This window comes from Chrysochloris asiatica, unplaced genomic scaffold, assembly GCF_000296735.1.
Source record: "Chrysochloris asiatica unplaced genomic scaffold, ChrAsi1.0 scaffold00097, whole genome shotgun sequence".
NCBI lineage: Eukaryota > Metazoa > Chordata > Mammalia > Afrosoricida > Chrysochloridae > Chrysochloris > Chrysochloris asiatica.
The window spans coordinates 9,048,586-9,070,707 of NW_006408615.1; the positions used below are offsets into that span (position 1 = coordinate 9,048,586).

General features: G+C 46.2%; 1 protein-coding gene across 2 annotated transcripts in view; it reads left to right on the plus strand.

The window, feature by feature from the left end:
- The window catches only part of ARFGAP3 (ADP-ribosylation factor GTPase activating protein 3), a 69,498-nt gene that overhangs the window by 31,259 nt on the left and 16,117 nt on the right, over positions 1-22,122 (plus strand). For both annotated transcript variants that reach the window (XM_006866849.1, XM_006866850.1), the window contains 6 exons: positions 1,211-1,270; positions 2,967-3,013; positions 3,623-3,765; positions 12,557-12,685; positions 13,138-13,257; positions 16,606-16,737. In XM_006866849.1, the coding sequence (XP_006866911.1) occupies positions 1,211-1,270; positions 2,967-3,013; positions 3,623-3,765; positions 12,557-12,685; positions 13,138-13,257; positions 16,606-16,737 (631 nt within the window). The remainder of the gene's footprint in view (positions 1-1,210; positions 1,271-2,966; positions 3,014-3,622; positions 3,766-12,556; positions 12,686-13,137; positions 13,258-16,605; positions 16,738-22,122) is intronic.

A 22,122-nucleotide genomic window follows, 5' to 3' on the forward strand; every position in this document is an offset into this window, starting at 1 on the left:
TGTACATATATCATTATTTACCTCTGTCTCACTTAGCCCATTGAGACCTGTCTAATTGTTCTCCCATCTGCTTTATTCTTCCATTCCCCTCTCCCTACTTGGTATATTTCCACATGCAGGCTTTTTAATGTTTAAAATTTATTTTGTCATTGATGACAATATATACAGCAAAACACACACCAACTCGGCAGTTTCCACATGTGCAGTTTGTGACTCTGATGACAGCTTTCGAGTTGGGCACCGTTACCCACCCGGTTTCTGAGCTCTTAACCCCACATCTGCATGCACTCGCTGCCCCCTGAGGTTTTATATATATACACACACACACACACACACCCCAAGGTTCCACACGCATGCGCTGCCCCCTGAGGTTCCTAGCTGGTCTGTTGAGTTTCCATTGTCTTTTTTTTTTTTAAACTTATTGTGAATTGAGTGAAGGCTCACAGACAAGATCATTCGTTTTACATCCAACAAATGGTACACTTTGCTTCATCTTAGTGGGTGCCAGCCTCTCCCTGCAACAACAGTTACCCCACTTCCTCCCTGTGATTCCTCTTTCCATTCCCCCTCCTTCCCAGCCCCTCTCATCTTTGTCCACAGGTAAATGTGGCCCTTTTGATCTTGAATGTCTGAGCATTCCATGGGGAGCAGACCTCACTGGTGGTGTCCCCCCCCATACACCTATCTACTGCTTGGCTGAAAGTGGCCCACGAGTGTTGTGAGTTCCTTTTCAGACGTGAAGGGTGGTCAAGGGCCCTAATCTCATGTTCTTTCTGACCAGTAAACCTGCTCTTTTTTTCCCTAAGAATTCTGAGTGCTGTTGCACATTTTCTTCCACTCTATCTGGGACCTTCTAATGTGATCCCTCTCAGGGCAGGTGGTAGTGGTTGCTAGGCACTGTCTAGTTCTTCTGGTCATTGTCAATGACGTCAATGAACTTTAAAATCGACCTCGACCAATGATAGAATATATAATGGTGCTCGTGATGTGCCATCGAGTTGGTTCCAAATCATAGCGACCCTGTATGGGGTTTCCGAGGCTGCAACTGTTTACGGGAGCAGCAAACCTTGTCTTTCTCCCGCTAATGGAGCTAATGGAGCTAAATGGCCATTGGCAGAGCTGAACAAAGCGTTTGTCCTGAGCATCACATCTTCAAAGGCAAGTTGGTGAGTCTGGGCCTGGCACTGACGTCCATGTGTTTCCTTTGCAGGGGGAGCAGACCAAGGACCCAGCGTGGAAGGCCTCAACGCACCTACCAAGGCTGCTTTAGGTAACACGGGTGATCTGGTGCAGAGTGGGCTCATTAAGTAAAGAATGAGCCGCGTCTGCGCCTTCTGCCTCTGTGTCTTGTAACTTACAGCATGGTACAGCATTGTGACTAAGTCTCTCCATAGGACTACACAGAAAGCGAGCAGCACTAGCCAACTTGAATGGAAAATGCATCGGCCTTCCCACCTTCCTAAGGTTGCTATCGCTGCGTCTGGTCTGCTGCTTTACGCCGGCTGCTTTACGCCGGCTGGTTTACGCTGCTCAGAGTACCTTCACCATTCCCATTTGCTCACAAACACTTGCCATTTTCTTCTCTCTCTGATTTGATGAGAAGGGAACCTACTCTTTCATTTTTCACTCTCAGGGAATTATAATTTGAAATTGGCACTTGTTATAGTGCATTAATTGGAAAGCAACTGCCTTGATGAAAAAGAACTGATTAGGAGTGTTCTGGATATATTCATCATGTATTCAGTTTGCAGGAAGATGGGAGCAGGGTTTGTGACCACTACAATACAAATCTAAAAGTGGTAGACAATTGATGCAGATGTTGTTTCCACACTTCACGTGTAACAAAGTGATACTTTCATTAGAGCGAAAGCTTTCAGTTACTCTTTTATTGGTTGTGACTTTATAGTGTCTCTTCCCCATAAGACTTAGTCTCCTCCTGTAAAAAAAAAAAGAAAAAAACGAGATTTTATTCTTGCTGGTCTCTTAAACATAATTGTAAAACTAGAACATATTACCTATGATACAGATTTACCCAAAAGATCATTTTTAAGGAAAATTTCTCTAAAAGAATTACATATTTCAGTGCTATTTGGTGTGGTGATGCAGGTTAAAGCACTGGACTGCAAAGTCAGTTTCATCCTCAATGTTGGCAGTTCAAGCTCACCACCCACTCCTCCAAAACTCTATTTGGGGTCGCTGTGGGTCAGAACCAACTTGACAGCACTTAAAAACAATAACAATATATGTTGTTGTTGTTGTTAAGTGCTGTCGAGTCGGTTTCTGCCCATAGCAACCCTGTATAGGGTTTCCAAGGAGCAGCTGGTAAGCTTGAACCACGACCTTGCAGTTCAAACAGCTTTGCAGTCTGACGCGTTAACCCACAGCACCCCAGCAGGACTCCAGGATACAATAATAGAATGCTTTATAGTTCTTATTGGGTGGAAATGCTCTTGACTCATTGCTTTAGTTGTGCAAATACTGCCTGGACAATTGTATATTAGAGAATCATGTTAACTGGCGAGTTTGTTCAGTACACACAAGAGATGCCCCAGAAGAAAGCAGCAGTGTATCAGCACAGACTCACCCCTAGCTCTCTTGGGCCATATTTTCCTCCTCACTGTGATGTGCAAACACCACGTTCTCTCTGAGTGTGGATGCTGCATGGGGTTAGAGCTCAGAGCATCTGAGTCCTCTAATCTTGTAGTTCCGTTCATCTAAAAGGCCCACCTATACAGGGGGCTCCAGAAAGTCCATAGATAGATGGAATGAAAAGATAATGGAGTTTTCCACAAACTTTTTGAAGTCCCCTCTTATTTGAGTCTTCTAGATGCCCACCAAGAGTGGAAAATGTTACAGTCTCTGAAATAATATCGCAAATAGTATCTTAGATTGCTTTTAAAGACTACTAAAAATCGAGGAACTATGATTCCTACTGGGATGACTTTGTAATTTTTCTTTTTTGGCAGAGGTTTCGTCTATCATGAAAAAGAAACCAAATCAAGCTAAGAAAGGAGTGAGTATTCTGTATATAAAATCAGTTGTGCTCCAGAAAGCCTCCTTGGTCACTTCATTCATTTATTCTTATGTATTGATGTATTTATTCTCTTGAGCTCTGTTATAATCAACGTGGCTTTGATGGAAAGCTGCCAGTTTTTTCACTGAGATGAAGGTCCTGCTTAGTAAACATTTTCTAGACCACGTGTGTGTAACTTTTCTCCAGTCTGACAAAACACTGGAAAAAACAAAATGAACAAAGACTTCCTGGGAGATTCCGTTGTGCGTATGTTTCTGTGGCAGTGCCATTTTGTGAGGCTAAACGGGTAGTCTGTCAGCTTTCTAGAACAGTTATGCGTTCAGGTACATGGCTCTGGAGGCTGGCACCAGGTTTGAACCCTGGCTTTGCCACTGACTGGCTGTGTGGTCTTGGCCAAGTCACTTAACGTGCATGAGCTCCTGTGTCCTCATCTGTGACCTGGGGATGACAGTAGTACCAGCTTCACAGAGCTGTGGGGACCTAAAGGACACGTGTGTGCAGTGCCTGCCATCAGCCTCTGTGAGTGGGAGCCGTGTTACAAACGCTTTCATACAGCTTGGACTGAGTGCAGTCTTCTCTATCTCCTAGCTTGGGGCCAAAAAAGGAAGCTTGGGAGCCCAGAAACTGGCAAACAAAAGCTTTAGTGAGATTGAAAAACAAGCCCAGGCTGTTGATAAGATGAAGGAACAGGAAGACCTTACGGCCCGGGCAGCACCTAAGGAAGAATTCACGTAAGTTTAATGGAATTACAGTAATGCGTCTCCAGTGGGAAAACTATTCATCCACTCAGACTGAAGTTAACTTTCCAGATGCCAATGCTCTTTAAGAATGTGTGTGTGTGTGTGTGTGTGTGTGTATGTGTGTGTGTGCAAAGTAGCCTTACGGAAAATAATACCACACTGGCCTGTAGAATGGACCAGAAGGGTGAGGAGGAGGGAGGAGCACTGGTGTGTGGCTGAAGTCAGTCCTGACAGCAGGATAATGGCGGTGAGCAGAGAGGAAGAGGTGCACCATGGGACATTCTCGTAGGAATAGATGCTCAGCAGCAGCAGCCCCTTGAGAAATGCAAGTCGAGAGACCACAGGGAGAGAGCACTTCACGCCCACTGACCAGAATCACCCACTGCAGGGACTTCTACTCATCATGACCCTGTAAGATAGTAGGACGGCCCCAGAGGGACCTTTGGGTTAGCAGCCGCGCATTTAACCACGTTGCCACCAGAGCTCCTTACCGCCCACTCACTCACAAAAAACCCCAAATGCCTCAAATCCACTGCTGTCATGTTGGTTCCGATTCATAGTGACCCTTATACAGGATTTCCGAGACTACATTTTTATGGGATCAGACAGTCTCATCTTTGTACTGTGGAGCAGCTGGTGGGATTGAACCGCTGACCCCAGTACCTGACCATAATCAAAAAGACAACAGCAAGCCTTGTTGTGGATGTGAAGCCCTTGGAGCTGTCCTCCCCTGCTGGTGGGAGGTAAAACACTGCAGCTGCGAGAGAAAACTGTTGGTGGGTCCTCAGCATGTTAACCATAAACTATCGTCTGTTTATTGTTGCTAAGTATCGTCAAGTCAGGCCCGACTCATAGTGACCCTGTATAGGGCTTCTGAAGAGGGACTGGGGCTTATCCTACAGCACCACGCCAGAACTCCTACCATTGTTTGTTTGTTTATTAAATGTCATCCAGTTGATTCTGACTCAGAGTGACCTTGTATAGGGTTTCCGAGGAGCAGCTGTTGAATTTGAACCACTGACCTTGAGGTCGAGTGCTGATCCTATGGTGCCACACCAAGATGTCTTCCATGTGACCCAGGATTTCTATTCCTATATATAATATGAAAGGGAAATAGGTTCACACAAAATCTGTACACGAGTGTTCGTAGCAGCATTAATCCTAACACCTAAAAAGTGGAAGCAACTCAGACGTTGGCCCACTGACTGATGCCTGGGCAAACAAACGGGGTCTGTCCACCACAGTGGAAGAGTCTTGGGCTCTTGAAAGGAATGTACTGGTACATGCTACAACATGGATGGACCTTGAGAACACCATGCTAAGAGAACATATTGTATGTTTCCATTAAACATAAAGTGTCCAGAGTAGGCAAATAGACACAGAATGCCGTGGCTCAGCCCTGGCTGTGAACTGAAAGCTGACCATTGTCACCCACCACAGAGATGTGGCAACTGTGGAAATCCTCTACTCTGCCTGTGGCGTCTCTGTGAGTTGGAATCAGCTCGATGGCAGTCGGTTTTACAGAGACAGAAAGTAGATTCGTGCTTACCAGAGGGGGAAGAGGGGCCAGGTCATAGGTTTGGGGCTTGTTTTTTGTGTGAAATTGTTCTGGAATTAGATGGTGAATATGCTATTCCCTCAACAACTGAATTGGAGTCCTGGTGTGGTGCTGTGTGTTAATGTGCTGGACTGCAAGGTCAGTTTGAATCACAAGGTTGGTGGTTCAAACTCACCAGCTGCTCCTCGGAAACCCTACACAGGGTTGCTATGAGTCGGAATTGACTCAACGACACTCAACAACAACAACAAACAACCGAACTGTACATGTTTGGTGGTGGTTGTTAGGTGCTGTCGAGTTGGTACTGACTCATAGCAGCCTTATGCACAAGACAATGAAACACTGACTGCTTGGTTCTGTGCCATGCTCACAATTGTTGTTAAACTTGACTCTCCTCTTGACCAAGCATGCTGTCCTTCTCCAAGGACTGGTCCCTCCTGACAATATGACTGAAGTCTCGCCATCCTGGCTTCCAAGGAGCACTCTGGCTGTACTTCTTCCCACACAGTTCTGTTTGTTCTAGTAGTCCATGGTACTTTTCTGTAGTCTCCTCCAACACTAACTATAAAGCATCAATCCTTCTATTGTCTTCCTTATTCACTGTCCAACTTTCATATACATATGAGGCTATGGAAAATACATGGCTTAGGTCAGGTGCAGCTTAGTCCTGAAACTGACATCTTCGTTCTTGAACACTTTAAAGAGATCTTGTGCAGCAGTATTGCCTAATGCAGTACATCATTTGATTTCTTGACTGTTGTTTCCATGAGTGTTGATAATGGAATTTAGCAAAATGAAGTCTTTGACAACTTCAGTCTTTTCTCCATTCATCATGATGTTATTTATTGGTCCAGTGGTGAGGAGTTTTGTTTTCTTTACATTGACTTAAAATACTGATGAAGATCAAAGACCACAGCCTTCCATATGGGTTGCACCTCAGTGTAACACTTTTGGTGCGTGAACTATATCTCAATGGTAGAAAAAGAGTATTTATAGCAAGAAGCCCACTGGCCTTGGTGACTACATTCCGCATATATGGTGGGAGCCTAGGTGAAGCCTCCCATTTCTCATCCTGTATCTTGAAGGGTCTTAGCGACTGAAGTAGGCGGAGAGGAGGCGGAAGTGGGCGTTCTGATGTTTGCCCACGGGGTCTTTCTGGAGTGGAGACATTGGAATGGCAGTGTGGAGGAGGCCCTTAAAGTCAGGTGGGTAGTTACACATTTTCTCTGAAAAACAGGAAGAGCTCCTTAGGGGCTAACGTGTGTGTTTGTAGCAGCATCAGTTGGCTTCTGTACACAGGCAGTTCTCACTGGGCCTGGTAATTACACTGTCTTAACGGCGCCTGAATGAATGAGCAAATCTAAGAGAAATAGAAAGTTAGGTTCTCGAAAGCCTCTGGCCACAACAGTTTCATGAACCGGTTAGTACACAACCTTGTTTTGTGTGTGTCTGAAGACTTCTTATTAATTTACGTTGTTGATTCATTCACATCGACCTCAAAACCAACAGAAGGGTAACTCATGCCTGAAGGAAGCTAACCTGACATGGGCATGTTGTTGTTGTTAAGTGCCGTCGAGTTGGTTCCGACCCATAGCATCCCTGTACAAGGTTTCCGAGGCTGTAAGTCTTTATAGGAGCAGAAAGCCTCATCTTTCTCCCACGGAGTAGCTGGTAGTTTCGAACTGCTGACCTTGTGGTTCACAGCCCGATTCGTAACCACTACGCTAACATGGGCATATTTCCCCCATAAGTCACACCACGGCCTTCTTGGGCTTAGAAACTAGACAGCACTTCCACACTATGTTGCGGGGGGGGGGGGGGCATTAAAAAGATATATATTTTAAAGTTTTTATTGTGAATTGGGTGATAGTTTACATGGGAGAACATCAACTTTACTTTCATCCTGTCATATTTCCTTACATTGAAATGATTACAATCCCCTCCATGCATCATCATTCAACAGCATTTGCTTCCAGTCCCTCTGTTTTTCTTTTTTGATGTACACCAAAGCACTCAGGAATATACAACCATTTAAACAACCAAAGGGTACACCCCGCAAACCTGCCCCCTGGCTGTCAGCCCACAGCCCCCCTCTTTCCCTGAGTCCAGGGGTCCCCAGCCGCTCCATCTCTCCATGTCATCGTCTCTGCCTCCGTCTCCGGTGTCACTGCTTCTCTGGGTAGGGTCCCACACTCCACTCTTCTCCCTTGATGGTCCCAGGATCCTCCACTCCTGGACTGCAAGATCAACCACTCCCTTCCTTTTGTTACAAAACGTCTACCTTTACAGTCCTGATAGCAATTGTTCACTATTGAACCACTTTAGTCTTACCTCCATCTCCTTTCACCAGCCCTATCTAGACAAGTTGGAAACCACTCAGTGGAGATTCTACCTTCCCCCCATACCCTCTGAAACTAGGCTCCCTCTTGAAAGCTTGTAAGCCAGTCACTTTGTGCCTTTGTAGCCCCCCCATTTTGGGTTGTTGTTATGTGCTGTGGAGTCAGTTCCGACCCATAGCGACCCTGAACAGGGTTTCCGAGGCTGTAAATCTTAACAGGAGTAGAACGCCTTATCTTTCTCCCGCGGAGCAGCTGGTAGTTTCAAACTGCTGACCTTGCAGTTCACAGCCTGATTCGTAACCACTACTCTACCAGAGCTTTGGGTAGCCAATGTCTAAGTTGCCCATCCCTGTCAACCCTGTGTACCGAGGAGGTGGGAATGATCCTCGCTGTAAAGATTTGTTTCCTCTTTTGAGCTACTGCATCCATAAGTATAGGTCAAGTTCATCAGATTGTAGTGGATTACTCTGGGTTTTTTTTCCCTCTTCTTTCTTCCTCTAGTCAAGTTCTGATCATCTAACCATTGAAGCCAGGTCAAATGGGTGTTATCTGCAAGTATGGGTGTTGTTGTGCACCTCCCCTCACTTCATATCAGCTGGATGCTTCATTCCCTGGGGCTCTAGTTCTCTGGTCTCGCCATACTACTGACCAACCAGGTCTCAATCCACGTGGACAAGAGTCTGTTGAACGTGGTCAGACTTAGCTCACAACTTCATTGCTGTTTTCCCCCACTTCCCCTTATCAGTAGACCAGCATGGTCACCAGCAAGACCACATGCCTGCTCGTGTATTCCCCTTGAGTTTTAGTCTTGGAAGGGGGTTTGCCCTGAAGTGACCTGACCACTTGCCTGGATGGTTCCTGAAGGAATAGCTTGCTTGTTCTTTTCGTGGCCAATCAGACTGCCATTATTGTTTGTGATTTTTCCTGCTGACCTTTCTTTCAAGAAGTATCTTCTGTTCTTTTAACAACTCCAGGCTGGTCTGCTTGTCCTTTCAAGTGGAAATTTCCCACCTCAGAAAATTCTGGATGGGGTCTGGATTCCACCTATTGTCTTAGGCAATGCAAAGGCTCCGCAAGAAGCCTCCTTCCCTGGGAAAGTTCTAGTCCCATTTTAGGTATTCCAATCCTGGTGTGGCACTGTGGGCTAATGTGTCAGACTGCAAAGCCATTTGAACTGCAAGGTTGGCAGTTCAAGCTTGGAAACCCTATACAGGGTCGCTATGGGTCGGAATCGACTCAACGGCCCTTGACAAGAATGACAGTAATCAGTTACAGGCTGAAGACGGACTTGCAGGCTTTCTGTGATGGTGTTTCTGGCTGTACCTTTCTCTCCGGGGGCTGGCGGTAGGGCATTTGGAACAACAAAATGAAACGCACAGAAATTTCAAAAGGTGACACCAAACAGACACTGTTTACAGCCTGAGAGAAGAAGACAGCGCGTCCCACTCAGCCGGGTATGTGTGCACCCGGCGACTCACTGCTCACCACATACACAACCACAAAAGAACACTGACTATTGAATTGGGGCGGGGGGGTCACACACGTTAGGGGGCTTCAAAAAGTTCGTGGGAAATTAGAGTGAAAAGATCAGGGAAATTTCCCACAAGTTTTCAAGCCCCCTTAAGTGAGTAGGTGAATTAGCAAATACTGAATCCGGGAATACTGAGGACCCTGGGTAGGCATTAAAGGGTCCTGGGCAGCTCTCTTCCATTTGTGTGGGAAACAGTGGCACGTGGGGACTGCGTGGGACTGGGTTGCAGATGGGGAACGAGGAAGGAAGGACCGGGAACACAGTCCAGACAGAAAAGGCAGCCTCTGCCGGTGTCTCTGTGTGTGCTTTATTTTCTCTTACTTACATGTGTATTTTATCAGTTTTAGTTTTGCGTTAGTACAGCCTGGGAGAAGAAGAAAATGATGGTACTTAATTTGTGAGACTGGTTTGAGAATGAACAGGGAATGCTCATTCAAGTTCCTCCAACACTGAGCACCGATGGTTCTTGCTCTTCTTCCAAGGATTTGAAATGGCCGTCTCTCAGTGTCATTCAGCTCATGGCCCACAGGGGGCAGCACGAGACCATATTTAAGTTAAATAAGGTTGATGTAAATTTTGTCAGTCTTTATTTTCTCTTACTGGTGTGGCACTATATGATCAGCACTGGACTGTAGCCAGCCGCTCCTCAGAAATCCTCTATGAGGGTTGCTATGATTTGGAACCGACCTTACGGTGGTTCAAGCTCACCAGCTGCTCCTTGGAAACCCTATACAGGGTCTCTATGGGTCAGAATTGACTCAACGGCACTTAACACCAACAGGGCTAGGTTTTTCACCCCTTTGGAAAAGAAACAGTGCCCTGAGTGTTAGGATGGTTTCTGTTGGTGTCCTGTAGCGGGCTTTGTCCAGACAACACGCTAGAGCTGGCGGTGGTGGTGGAGGAGAAGGATTTATCTGCTGGTGATCGCGTGTCAAGTCAGGGTCTGATGGAAACAAGACAGACTGGGATGCAGCAGTTGCTTCCTGCGGGTAATGTGGGTAGAGAAGTATGTAAACATACGGAGTCAGCGTATTAATATTAGAAGCAACAGCCACCCACATTTGTCTTTCATGAGAAGCTGTTTGCTACATCATAAAGACAAAGATGAGGGTCCTGGGTTTATAGGAATTTGACTTGGTCCAAACAGCCTCACCACTGCCCGTTAGAGTCACCAGGGCCAGGAGGGGCTGCCACCTTCTCTCCTGAAGACCAGAGGGCAGTAGTGTTCTGTGAGCTCATTTGTTCTGTGAACTCATTCTTTCAATGGCAGTTGTTGTTGTCAAGTGCCATCGTCGAGTCGAATCTAACCCACAGCGACCGTGTATAAGGTTTCCAAGGTGCAGCTGGTGAGCTTGAACCACAGCACAGAACTTGCAGTTCACATGACTTTGCAGTCTGACACATTAGCCCACAGCGCCAGGTCAGTTTGGTTAGCTGGTGGGAGCAGCATGCTTGCTTGTCTTCTCAGAATGTCATGCTAAATGGTCTATGCAGTGCCCTCCCTAAGCCACGCCTTCTGGCAGCTTCTCAGCGGCCATCAGATGGTGGGAAGAGCAGGCTAAGTCAGCAGGACAGCCTATTGTCCACTTGCGTGGTCCGAGGCAGGGTAGGACAGGGAACTCTGGATTCTTAATGCTAGTCGTGCTCCCTCCCCCCACCCCACCCCCACAAGCAGTGGCCCCATCTCAGGTCAACTCCCTGGGGAAGTGAGGCTTTCTAAAGAGCTAGCTTCTCACGGAGACGCCCACTGAAGGCTCATCTACTAGCAACTGAGAACAGATCTCATGTTTGCTTCCAGAACTCCAGGTGAAAGTGTTAGTTATTTGCTGAAGAATAACGTGAGTGTATGGTTGTGCTTTGTGCTGTAGGAATAACAATAAAGAAAGAAGGTGCCTGATTAGAGACCAGAGAAATCTCCTGCCTCGGTACAACAGGAAAACAGCAAAGGCAAGCCAGTTTTCTTCCAGGAAGCAGGCCAGCTGTCATTCCCTAATTAACTTCTCGTTGTGTTGTGGATGAGCATTTAGGGCAATCAGGATTTCCAGTCGACAATCCACGTGTGTCATTCCCTTTCACCACATAGATGTGTACAGATGTCTTGATGGCGTTTCCACAGAGCCTCTGCCCTGAGGAATCTGTGCTGTTTTACATAATGTATAAAGTGACAGACACTGTAGAAATCCTTCTGAGGTAGGGATGGCACTTTTCCGGCTCTTAGGCTTTGGTGCTGTCTTACTTCTGCGTCCTGATTGACATGGTTTGCTTCATGAAAAATTCAGCATTTATTGCATTGCTTATAAATAAATGTCCTAGTCCGGATCAGGTTTTTTACACTCTGGGTGTGAGGTCAGAAACAGATAACTGAGTGAAGTGTTCGAGTCTCTTGGCTGATGAAGGGCAGTCCAATTTTAAATGCTTTCCGGAGCCTGAGCACATAAAGAGACCCGATGGGAAAAATCTTTGTCAATTAAGTTGTTGTTGTGCAGTGCCGTCAAGTCGGTTCTAACTCGTAGTGACCCGTATAGGGTTTCTGAGGAGCAACTGGTGGGTTTGAACCACTGACCTTGGGGTCCAGTACTTTATCCTACAGTGCCACACCAGAACGCCTCCTTAATTTACCTGTGGATATGTAAAATCAAAGTGATGTGTTCTGTGACCTTAAATCAGAGCAAACCAATGAGGCCTACCTCGCACTTCTCACTAAAATGTGGTCCAGTGTGAATAACATATTAATGCATCGGAGCCGTCCTGACTGTAACTGTTCTACAGAGAAATGCGTTAGGTGTGTGTTCTCTTCCTGTCTGGTGGAGGTGGTGCAGGGAAGTGCTGTCGAGATGGTTCCAACACATAGTGACCCTGTATAGGGCTTCCAAGGAGCAGCTGGGGGATTTGAACCACCTGCCTTGAGCTAGCAGTCCGGTGCTTATCCTACAATCCACCCCAGGACTGTCTGTTAATCTGTAGCATAAAGTATGTGATGACAGGCCATAGGAAGTCAGCTTGACCAGCAATGTGGGTGTGGGCACAACCCCAAAGTGGCTGTCATGTTTTAATAAGTGTCTGTCCTAAAAATGCCAGCTTGTCATCATCATTGTTATGAAAACCCCACCAAGCTGAAGGTACACGCTGCATGATGAATTTTGCTTTGTACTTTTCATTAAGAACACGGGGTTGTTGTTGTTGTGTGCCATAGAGTTGGTTCTGACTCATAGCAACCCTGTATAGGGTCTCCAAGGAGTGGCTGGTGAGTTTGAACTGTCGACCTTGTAGTTTAAACTGACCTTGCAGACCAGCACATTAGCCCAACACCATAGGGTATGAGTTAAATTGTGGAAACCTCGCTTTGTCTTGTAGCGCCCCATCATTACGATTAGCCTACAAGGATCTTGAAATTCAGCTGAAGAAAGATGAAAGGATGAACATCAGTGGCAAAAAGAAAATGGAATCCGAGAGACTTGGCATGGGCTTTGGAAACTGCAGAAGGTATGAGTCTACATTGGAGACCAGTGTGCTGATCACCAAAGCAGTGTCCTTGGGTTGTGTTCATCTCAACGTGTGAAGTTCTCTCTTTCTCTTGCCTGCTGCCTTTTACTGTGTGGCTTTCCTGTCGCACTTAATAGAGCAGGAAAAACCCCAAAGTTGGTTCTCAGGAGAGAAGAACCAGCTCTGACTCATCTTTAAGATGACGCTGCAGTGGATGCCACAGCATCCTTGTATGTATTGACTGCTTTTTATAGAATTAATTAGCAATCCTCAAAAGGCTCCATGGTTTTAATGATGTATACCCTTCCCCACTCTGCAAATGACTGGTTTTTTTAGTGCTTGTGTTTTAACTCCACTAATTCATTTTGCCCTGAATATAGATTTCAAAATGTATCCTTTGGTGGAAGCGTGAGTGTACCTGAACTATGTCTTCTTCTCTTTGCTTTCTTAAGTGGTATTTCCCATTCAGTGACTTCAGACATGCAGACCATCGAGCAGGAGACGCCCATCCTGGCAAAACCCCGAAAAAAATACAGTGAAGACGAAGATGTATATTTCACTGTCAGCTCGAGGTAATCTGGTAAAATCCATCATTCGAGTATCATTTGGAAAAGCAGTAATGGGGATGGGCATGGTGGTTTCTTTGGATTCAGAATAAGCACAAATCAACTTTGCTTCACTGTTTTTAAAAGCTTGGGCTGCAGCTACGGCTGTCGTGGAAAATAAAAACTGGGGACACATTTGTCAGTCAATAGTATCTGGCAATATGAAAATGTTGGATGATAAAATCAGCAGCTGAAGTTGAACTTTGAGGTAGGAGAGATGTGCTTCTGTGGCACGTGAGCTGGGAGAGCCGTGCCTAGGCCCGGGGTCTATACTCAGTGGCGTCTGAGGACGTCACAGCGGTGGGAATACTACACAGCTGTGCCTGTGGACATGCGCAGAGTCTTTTGTTTCAGAATCCCAGCTTCAGGATTCTCCAGCTGGCAGCGTAGAGTATTACACTGTGTGTGTGCAGGCTGCTGGTACTCTTTGAAGACTTCAGGATGAAGCCCCGGGTTCTTGCTTTGTTTTTGGTTTTTAACATTTCAGTGTGAATTGGGTGAAGATTTACAGAACCAGTCATTTTCCATGTAACAGTTTTGTCTCATTTCATGGACTACGGTCCTCACTTAACCTGACTTGGTCCCCTCCTTTTGACCTTGGTGTCTGAGAGTGGCTGCTCTTTGCTCTGCAAGGGGGAATTGTTCCAACCCTTAGTGCTCACCTTGTAGACCTTGTCTGGTGCTTGGCCGAAAACAGCCCTGGGGCTGGATTCCTGTCTGGTTCTGTTCAGGCAGCCTACAGGGGCAGGGAGGAGAGTTTCAACTTGAATCAGCTCACGCAGCACCTGTAAATCACACAGCACCTTGCACTGGAGGTGGGTGCCAGCTGGGAACAGTGGGGGCAAGAATGGAGGCCCAGGAGCCAGGGGGTGGTTTTTAAGTGCCCTTGGATCAGTCCAGTGCATTATCCTGGACTCCAGGACTCAGGTAGCCTGGATTTAAATCCCAGCGCTTCTGCTTACTGACTGTGTGACCTTCGAGAAGTTATTTAACTTCTCTGGGCTGCAGCTCCGTAATCTGTGCATGGCTCAAGAGGCAGCTGTTTGAACTGAACTAGGGGATAGTGCATGGTTCCGAAGAGGAAGAGGTGTGGGTCAGGGCATGATCTTTTCACCTTACTTATTTAATGTGTATTCTGGAAAAGAATTTGAGCAGCCAGACTAGCTGCCGAACTTGGCATCAAGATTGGAGGAAGACTGCACAAATCAGGCCCACCGTGTGTGGTAAGGGTTTGTGAGAGAGGCTGGGCCCATCCTGCACATCTCACAGGGCGCTTGAGCTGTCTGGCAAAGGCTCCAAGCATTATCGTTTCAAAGGTGAACTACGTGGCAACTAGTCACTAGAATGTAGTGGTGAGCCTATCAAAGTTCATGGATCAGGAATCCTGTCTGCCCTTTAAACAGCAGTCTCAGCTCGTCGTTTGTGTACCATGGACTCAGTGGTGACGACTCAGGGACGCTGTGGGACAGAACGACCCGAGGGTTTGCCAAGTGTCACCTTTCCAGGAGCAGGTTGCCGGGTCTCTTTCCCCACAGAACCACTAGTGAGTTCCAATCAACCACCTGGTGCTTAGCAGTAAGCACTTAACCTTTGTGCCACCAGGCCTGCTCCCATCCAGGAAAGCTCCAGACTGGCATTTTACAAACCCAATGTTAGTAGCTTATGCTGGTCCATGTCAGTACTTCAGGAATTTGCGGGTTGCCAATACCAGTTACAGTGTTCGGTTCTATTGTCCAAGACGACGTCCTGAGCAGGCTCTGGGTTTCCCTTCTGCTTAGAGGTTATACCCAACTTGTTACTTTTTAGTGTGTTTAGAGAAAATAGATTTTATACAGAACAAAATTAAAGTTGGCGTTGGATTTATATTGGATTGGTTATGTGTCAAATGATTTCAGCTAGGAATATGAAATGAAAACTCAAGGGAACTTGGGAAATATGGTGCTGGCCTCCTCTACACCGATAGGTTAGCCTGTCTCTCATTAGCAGAAAGTAGGAGAAATGGTCACCCACTGAAAGGGCTCTGAGACCCTTCGGGAGGGTTGCCCCCACTCGGCACCACAGCCTGACTCTGGCCCCAAGGGGCTTCAGAGACTCCTCAGGCTTCTCCTCCTGCCGAGGGCTAGTCAGGAGTGAGCCCTCAGGGCTTCCATTGCTATGAGACAGTTGCTGATGGTTTAGAATCTGGGAGCAGATGGTGTTTTTCTGTCAACTACGCTCTGGGTTCCCACCAGAGAGACCTTGTTTGTTGTGACCTGTGGGGTGACCAGCGGGACTACGGGCACCTTTTCTGGCCCTCCGCAGTGAGGGGGCCACAGCGAGCAGAACGTGATCCCATTAGATACTTGACAACTCAGGCAAAACAAACAAGGATGCTCCATAAGCAAGCAGCGGAGTCCCTCAGAGAGCATTACTGCATCTTAATTATTCATGAGCCATTAGGACTTGGCTATATGAATTATGAAAGAGACGTTGCTGTTTCTACAGACAGTAAGACAAGCATACCCTTGGTGTTTGCTCTTCGTGTTTTGTTGAGTTCCATTACTTCCAGGCTATAAACAATGTAACTATATATTGAGTCCAGGCTCCTGGAAACAGAACAGTTTGCTCAGCCGTAGACAGTGCGTTTGACCCTCAGTGGGAGAGGCAACCAGCGCTCGTTACAAATCGATGTGGCCCCATACTAGACGCTCTTTGCAAGGGTGGGAGGGCAGATATAAATGAGGAGGTTAATAAGCATCATTTCCATTAAAACAGTGGGGGAACAGTGGTTCCATAGGATAAGCACTGGACTGCGAACCACAGCGTCTGCGGTTCAAGCCCACCAGCTGCTCCTTGGGAGAACGATGAGAATTTCTACTCCTGCAAAGATTTAAAGCCTCAGAAACCCCATACAGGGTCTCTGTGAAGAGTCAGAGCTGACTCATCCGCACTTAACCACAACAGTATTAAAATGGCACTTATCATTCTCATTGGTGTCTTAAGCCATGCTTAACAGGAAACGGATGGATGGCCAGCAGTACGCTCCCTGAATGGGATCAGCTCTCTAGACCCGGCAGCATTCTTTGTGACTACAGAGGAAACACTAAGGGGCAGTTGTCCTCTGTCTAACTGGGTCACTTTGAATTGGAATTGACTCCACAATGCAACAAAGAGGCAGAATTAGACCTAAAGAAATGGAAGCTAGAAATCCATGGTGGTTAACCGTTAAAGATGCTCTGCGCTGCCTGGATAGGCTAAGTTACGCTGCAGTAAGAAACACCCCCTTCCCCGCCCCCATCTCAAGGGTTTCACACAACGGTGGTCTCTTTCTTGCAGGTACTTTGATGAGCCCCTGGAGTTACGGAGCAGCTCTTTCTCCAGCTGGGATGACAGTTCCGATTCCTACTGGAAAAAAGAGAGCGTCAAGGATACTGACCTGGTTCTGAAGACCACAGGCTATTCAGACAGGTGTGAGCAGGGCAGGGCAAACCCAGCAAATCTCTGCATCCCTCTGAGAGCAGTCACTGATGGAGGCCAGGAAAACCTCTTGTCAGTGGTTCTTTTGTGCTAACTCGAGGGGATTCTTTGCATTTTACATATGTGTTTCTCAGTCACAGGATCTACATTAGAATCGTCTGTGGAGCTTTGAGAAAACATGCATGCTGGGCCCTTCCTTGCAGAGTCTGATCCCATGGGGCAAGCATGGCCAAGTCCAGGAGTGTAAATGTTAAAGTTTACACAGCAGATTAGGTTTTTACTTGACAGTTTCTACACTGATTGTTCAGTGACGTTAATTTCATTTTACACAATGTGTCAGTGTTCTCTTTCATTGGATTCTGGTTGTTCCATTCTCAGGACTCTAGTTTCCCAGCCCCTCTTTCTTCTTATTTTTGCTTTAGAGTGATTTGTGACCTTTTGGTCTCATCGAGATGGTTTTTTCACTGGAGCATCCTACTCATGGGTAATAGTCTGTTTGTGTACCAATCTGCTGTTTCACTAAAAGGTGGGCTCGGATCGTTTTGGTTCAGGGTTTAAAGAGGAAAGTCTCAGTGTCCTCTGTTCTCAAATGGTCCAGTAATCTGGACTTTTAAGAATTTGTGTCCTGTTCTGCATTTTTCTGCCCATCTATCAGAGTCTGTATGTTTCGTCACTGATCAGAGTGGTCAGTAGTGGTAACGGGGCACCATCTCGTTCTGGCCTCAGGATAGATGAGGCTGTAGTCCATGGAGGCTTTCAGCCCTGTAGACTAGTTTCTTCTACCCTCCCCTGCTTTTTATTAACATCTGTGTGGTTTAGTGAAAGTTTACAGAGCAGATTAGTTTTCCATTCAAGAATGGGTACGTACTGTGTTTTGTGACATTAATTTCCATTTCCTCAGTGTGGCAGCACTCTTGTCACTTCCTCCCTGGGTTCTCCTTATACATTTGTTCTTCATTCCTGCCCCTTCCTGCCTTCTGAGTTTTGTCTGGGGGCACATGCTGCCCTTTGGTCTCACGTGCTTGATTGTTCTTAGGCGCATGTTCCTCACGAGTGTTTCTATTCACTTTGTAGGTCTGTCTGCTGCCTGGCTGAAAGATGATCCCAGGGTAGGTTCAGATCCAGGTTTCAAGGGTGTGTAAGGGCCACATATTTGGGGCTTCTACCAGTTTATCCATGCAAGTAAAGTGTTACTAAAGGTAATACAGAAACAGCTGCAAGCATACATTGACAGAGAACTTCCAGAGGTTCAAGCCGGATTCAGAAGAGGCCATGGAACGAGGGATCTCATTGCTGACGTCCAATGGATCTTGGCTTAAAGCAGAGAACATCAGAAAGATGTTTACCTGTGCTTTATTGACTACACAAAGACTTTAGATTGTGTGAATTATGACAAGCTATGGACAACATTGCAAAGTATGAGTATTCCAGAACACTTCAATTGTGCCTGAACCAAGAGGCAGTAGTTTGAACAGAACATGGGAACACTGAATGGTTTAAAATTAAAAAAGGTGTGCGACAAGGTTGTATTCTTTCACCATACTTATTCAACCTGTTTGCTGAACAAATAATCCAAGAAGCTGGGTTCTATGAAGAAAAACATGGCGTCAGGATTGGAGGAAGACTCATTAACGACCTGCGATATGCAGATGATACAGCCTTGCTTGCTGAAAGTGAAGAGGACTTGAAACATTTACTGATGAAGATCAGAGAGCACAGCCTTCAGTATGGATTACATCTCAATGTAAAGAAAACAAAATTCCTCACCACTGGACACATAGAAAACATTCTTATCAACGGAGTAAAGATTGAAGTTGTCAAGGACTTCATTCTTCTTGGATCAACTATCAACACTTATGGAAGCAGCAGTCAAGAGATCAAATGACGTGTTGTATTAGGCAAATCTGCTGCACAAGACCTTTTTAAAGTGTTGAAGAGCAAAGATGTCAGCTTGAAGACTAAGGTGCGCCTGACCCAAGCCATGGTATTTTCAATAACCTCATATGCATATGAAAGCTGGACAGTGAATAAGGAAGATGGTAGAAGAATTGACGTTTTTGAGTTATGGTGTTGGAGGAGAATTTTGAAGGTACCAAGGGCTGCCAATAAATCCGTTTTGGAAGAAGTGCAGCCAGAGTGCTCCTTGGAGGCCAAGATGGCCAAACTTTGTCTCTCATTCTTTGGACATATTGTCAGGAGGGACTAGTCGCTGGAGAAGGATATCATGTTTGGTAAGGTGGAGGGTCAGAGAAAAAGAGGAAGACCCCCAGTGAGATGGATTGGCCAAGTGGCAGCATCGATGGACTGAAGTGTGGCAACATTAGCGAAGTTGGCCCAGGATCAGGCAGTGTTTTGTTCTGCTGTGCATAAGGTCACTATGGGTCAGTACTGACTCTATGGTACCTAACAACAACACCACCAACAAACCAGTTTCTATCAGACCAGTACGTCTAGTCCTTTTTATGGTTTTGAATTTGGTTCTGTGGTTTTCACCCATTCTGCCCACTACCTTCTGTGGCCCCCAGCAGTGATAGGTAGCCAAGCACCATCTCTCGTTCTTGTGGTCTCTGGTCATGCGCGCTGAGGCTTGCACGTCCCTTCAGGCCCTTATACTAATGGTTTCTTGGAGCCTTTGATTTCCTCCAGATGGGAAGAGCCCTCCCACCCCCATTTTAAGTTTATTATTTACATAAAATAACTTTCCTTTTTTTAAAAAATGATAATTCAAGTTTTGACAACTTAAACACAATTGAATAACTACCACCAAAATTCACACACAGAATGTTTCCGTGACGTCCAGATTTCCCTGTGCTCCTTTGTGGTCAATGCTCCTGGCCCCAGTCCCAGCCCCTGGCACTCATTGGTCTGCTTTCTGACCTTCAGTTGTCACCTTTTCCAGAATTTCATAGAAGTGGAATTATACATTCAGTGGCCTTTTGAGTCTGGGCTCTTTAAACTCTTCATGGTGCATTTGAGATTCATCTGTGTTGCTGTGTTCATTTCTTTTTATTCTTGTTTTTATCCAGTTACCTGCTGAAGGACAATCCAGTTTGAGGAGGATTATGAGTAAAGCTGTGATGAATATGACTAGTTTAGGTTTTTATGTAACCATAAATGTTCCTTTCACTTGAGTAAACACCTCAGAGTGGAATTGCTGGATTATGGATATGTCATTGGCTAAGAAGCTGCCAGACTGTTCTCCGCAGTGGCTGTGGCCTTCCTCCCTCCCACCGGCCACGTTGACAGTCCCAATACACCACGGCTCCGTAGTGAGAGAGGGGCTGTATCTTATACAGCCTAGATGTGCATCTTCCCAAAGAGTGGTGATGCCGGCCATCTTTTCAAGAGATTCTTGTCGTCTGTGTGCCTTCTCTGGGGAAGTTTTCTTTTCCTCATTTTTTATTGGATTGCTGGTCTCATTGTTTTTATTGAGTTTTGAGAGTTCTTTATGCAAGTAGGCTTCCGAAAGTTTGTGGGGAAATTCCAGGACCTTTCCATCCCGTTTTCCCATGAACTTTTGGAAGCCCTCTTGCCTGTCCTGAGTCCTGGTGCATTCTCAGCCAGATGTTTTGAAGTATTTGCTCCCCGTCTGCTTGCTTTTTGATATTGTTTATAATTCCACTTATCTCCACTCTTGGCTTATTACTTACATTCCTCTTTACAATTCTTCAGTGTTTGCCTGAAGACTTATAATAAAACCTAGCTACTGCCATCAAATCAATTCCAACTCAAAGCGACCCTGTATGGGATTTCTGAGGCTGTAAATCTTTACGGACATAGGCAGCCTCCTGTTTCTCCTGCAGAGCAGCTGGTGGGCTCGAACCACTGACCTTGCAGTTAACAGTCCAGTGTTTATCTTACTGCACCGCCAGGATCTTGTATATCTTTAATTTATGAAGCTCTCCTTGTAAGTAATAACATACCATTTCCCAAGCAGTGTTTGATCTTCCAGCAACGTATAGTCCCTAGTCTCCCATGAAGAAGCCCTAGTGGCACAGTGGGTTAAGTGCTGAGCTGCTAACCAGAGGGTCAGTAGTTGAAGCTCACCAGCCACTTCCTAGAAGGAAGGTGACGATGTCTGTTCTCATAGTCTCGGAAATCCTAAGGCGCAGTTCTCCTTGGTCCCACAGGGCCGCTAAGGGTCAGGACTTGGGTTTTGGTTCAGTCACACAGAATACATTACTACATAATACATTGGTTCTGACTCATCACAACCCTTTATAGAGTTTCCAGGGAATGGCTGGTGGGCTTGATCTGTTAACAGTCCAGTGCTTATCCTACAATGCCACACCACGACTCCAGTGATCTTTTAGGGGAATTAAGAGTCAGAAAACTGAACTCAGTTTCATTTATGCTACATCCAGTGCCTTGCATCTCTTTGTGTAGACCACAGTTTTTAGCTGAGCTCATCTGCTTTACGCCCGAGGAGGAGCTTCCTTGTAGGGGAGGTCCATTAGCAGTGAATTACCTCAGGTTTAGGTTACCTGGAAAAGGTTTTAGTCCTCCTTCATTTTCTAAAGACACGGTCACTGGGGATTGAATGCAGTGGACAAATGGTGGTTTGCGTACTTTCTAACAAGAAGTCGGTTGCATTCTTGTCTTTGTTCCTCTCATATATAATGTGTCCCTTGGTGATGTAATGGGTTCACCGCTGAACTTTAAACCAAAAGCTCAGTGGTTTAAACCCACCAGCCGCTCCACATGAGAAAAACGAGACAGTCCGCGCCCCTAAAGATGGCAGTCCCGGAAGCTAAGGTGCGGCCCTCCTCTGCTCTGGAAGAGCCGCTGTGAGCTCTCATCCACTTGATGGCAGCGAGTGTGTCACCTCAGGAGACAAACCACACAGCGTTCAGTGTTAGTCTGGGCCCAAGACTTACTCCTCCGTGAGTAGAGGATTTTTTCCCCTCATTTCCTTCCCTCGGCCACACTATGTCTTAACTGTGCCCTCAGCAGCTTCTGTTTCTGCCCCAAGTCTCCACGGACAGAAACGCTGGTGTGTGACTGTGCGTTTCCTGGGGGTCTGATTGCCCCTCACGCTAGTCCATACTTGGCCATTAACCATGATTTGAAACTTACCAGTTTGTATGGGGCTCCGCGTCTCCTTCCCTTAGATTTTGGGGTAGTTGTCTGACCTGGGATCTCAGCTTTTTGATCTAGTTCCAGAAACCATGTGATTTTGCAGATGAGTTAGCATGTTTTCCTTGTAGATGTGGAGCAACATTCTGTCCATGTTGTTGTTGTCAGCTGCCATCGAGTCGGAACTGATTCATAGCGACCCTATGCACAGCAGAACGAAACAATGTCCGATCCTGGGCCAACCTCACTACTGCTGCCACACTTGAGTCCATCAATGATGCCACCTGGCCAATCCATCTC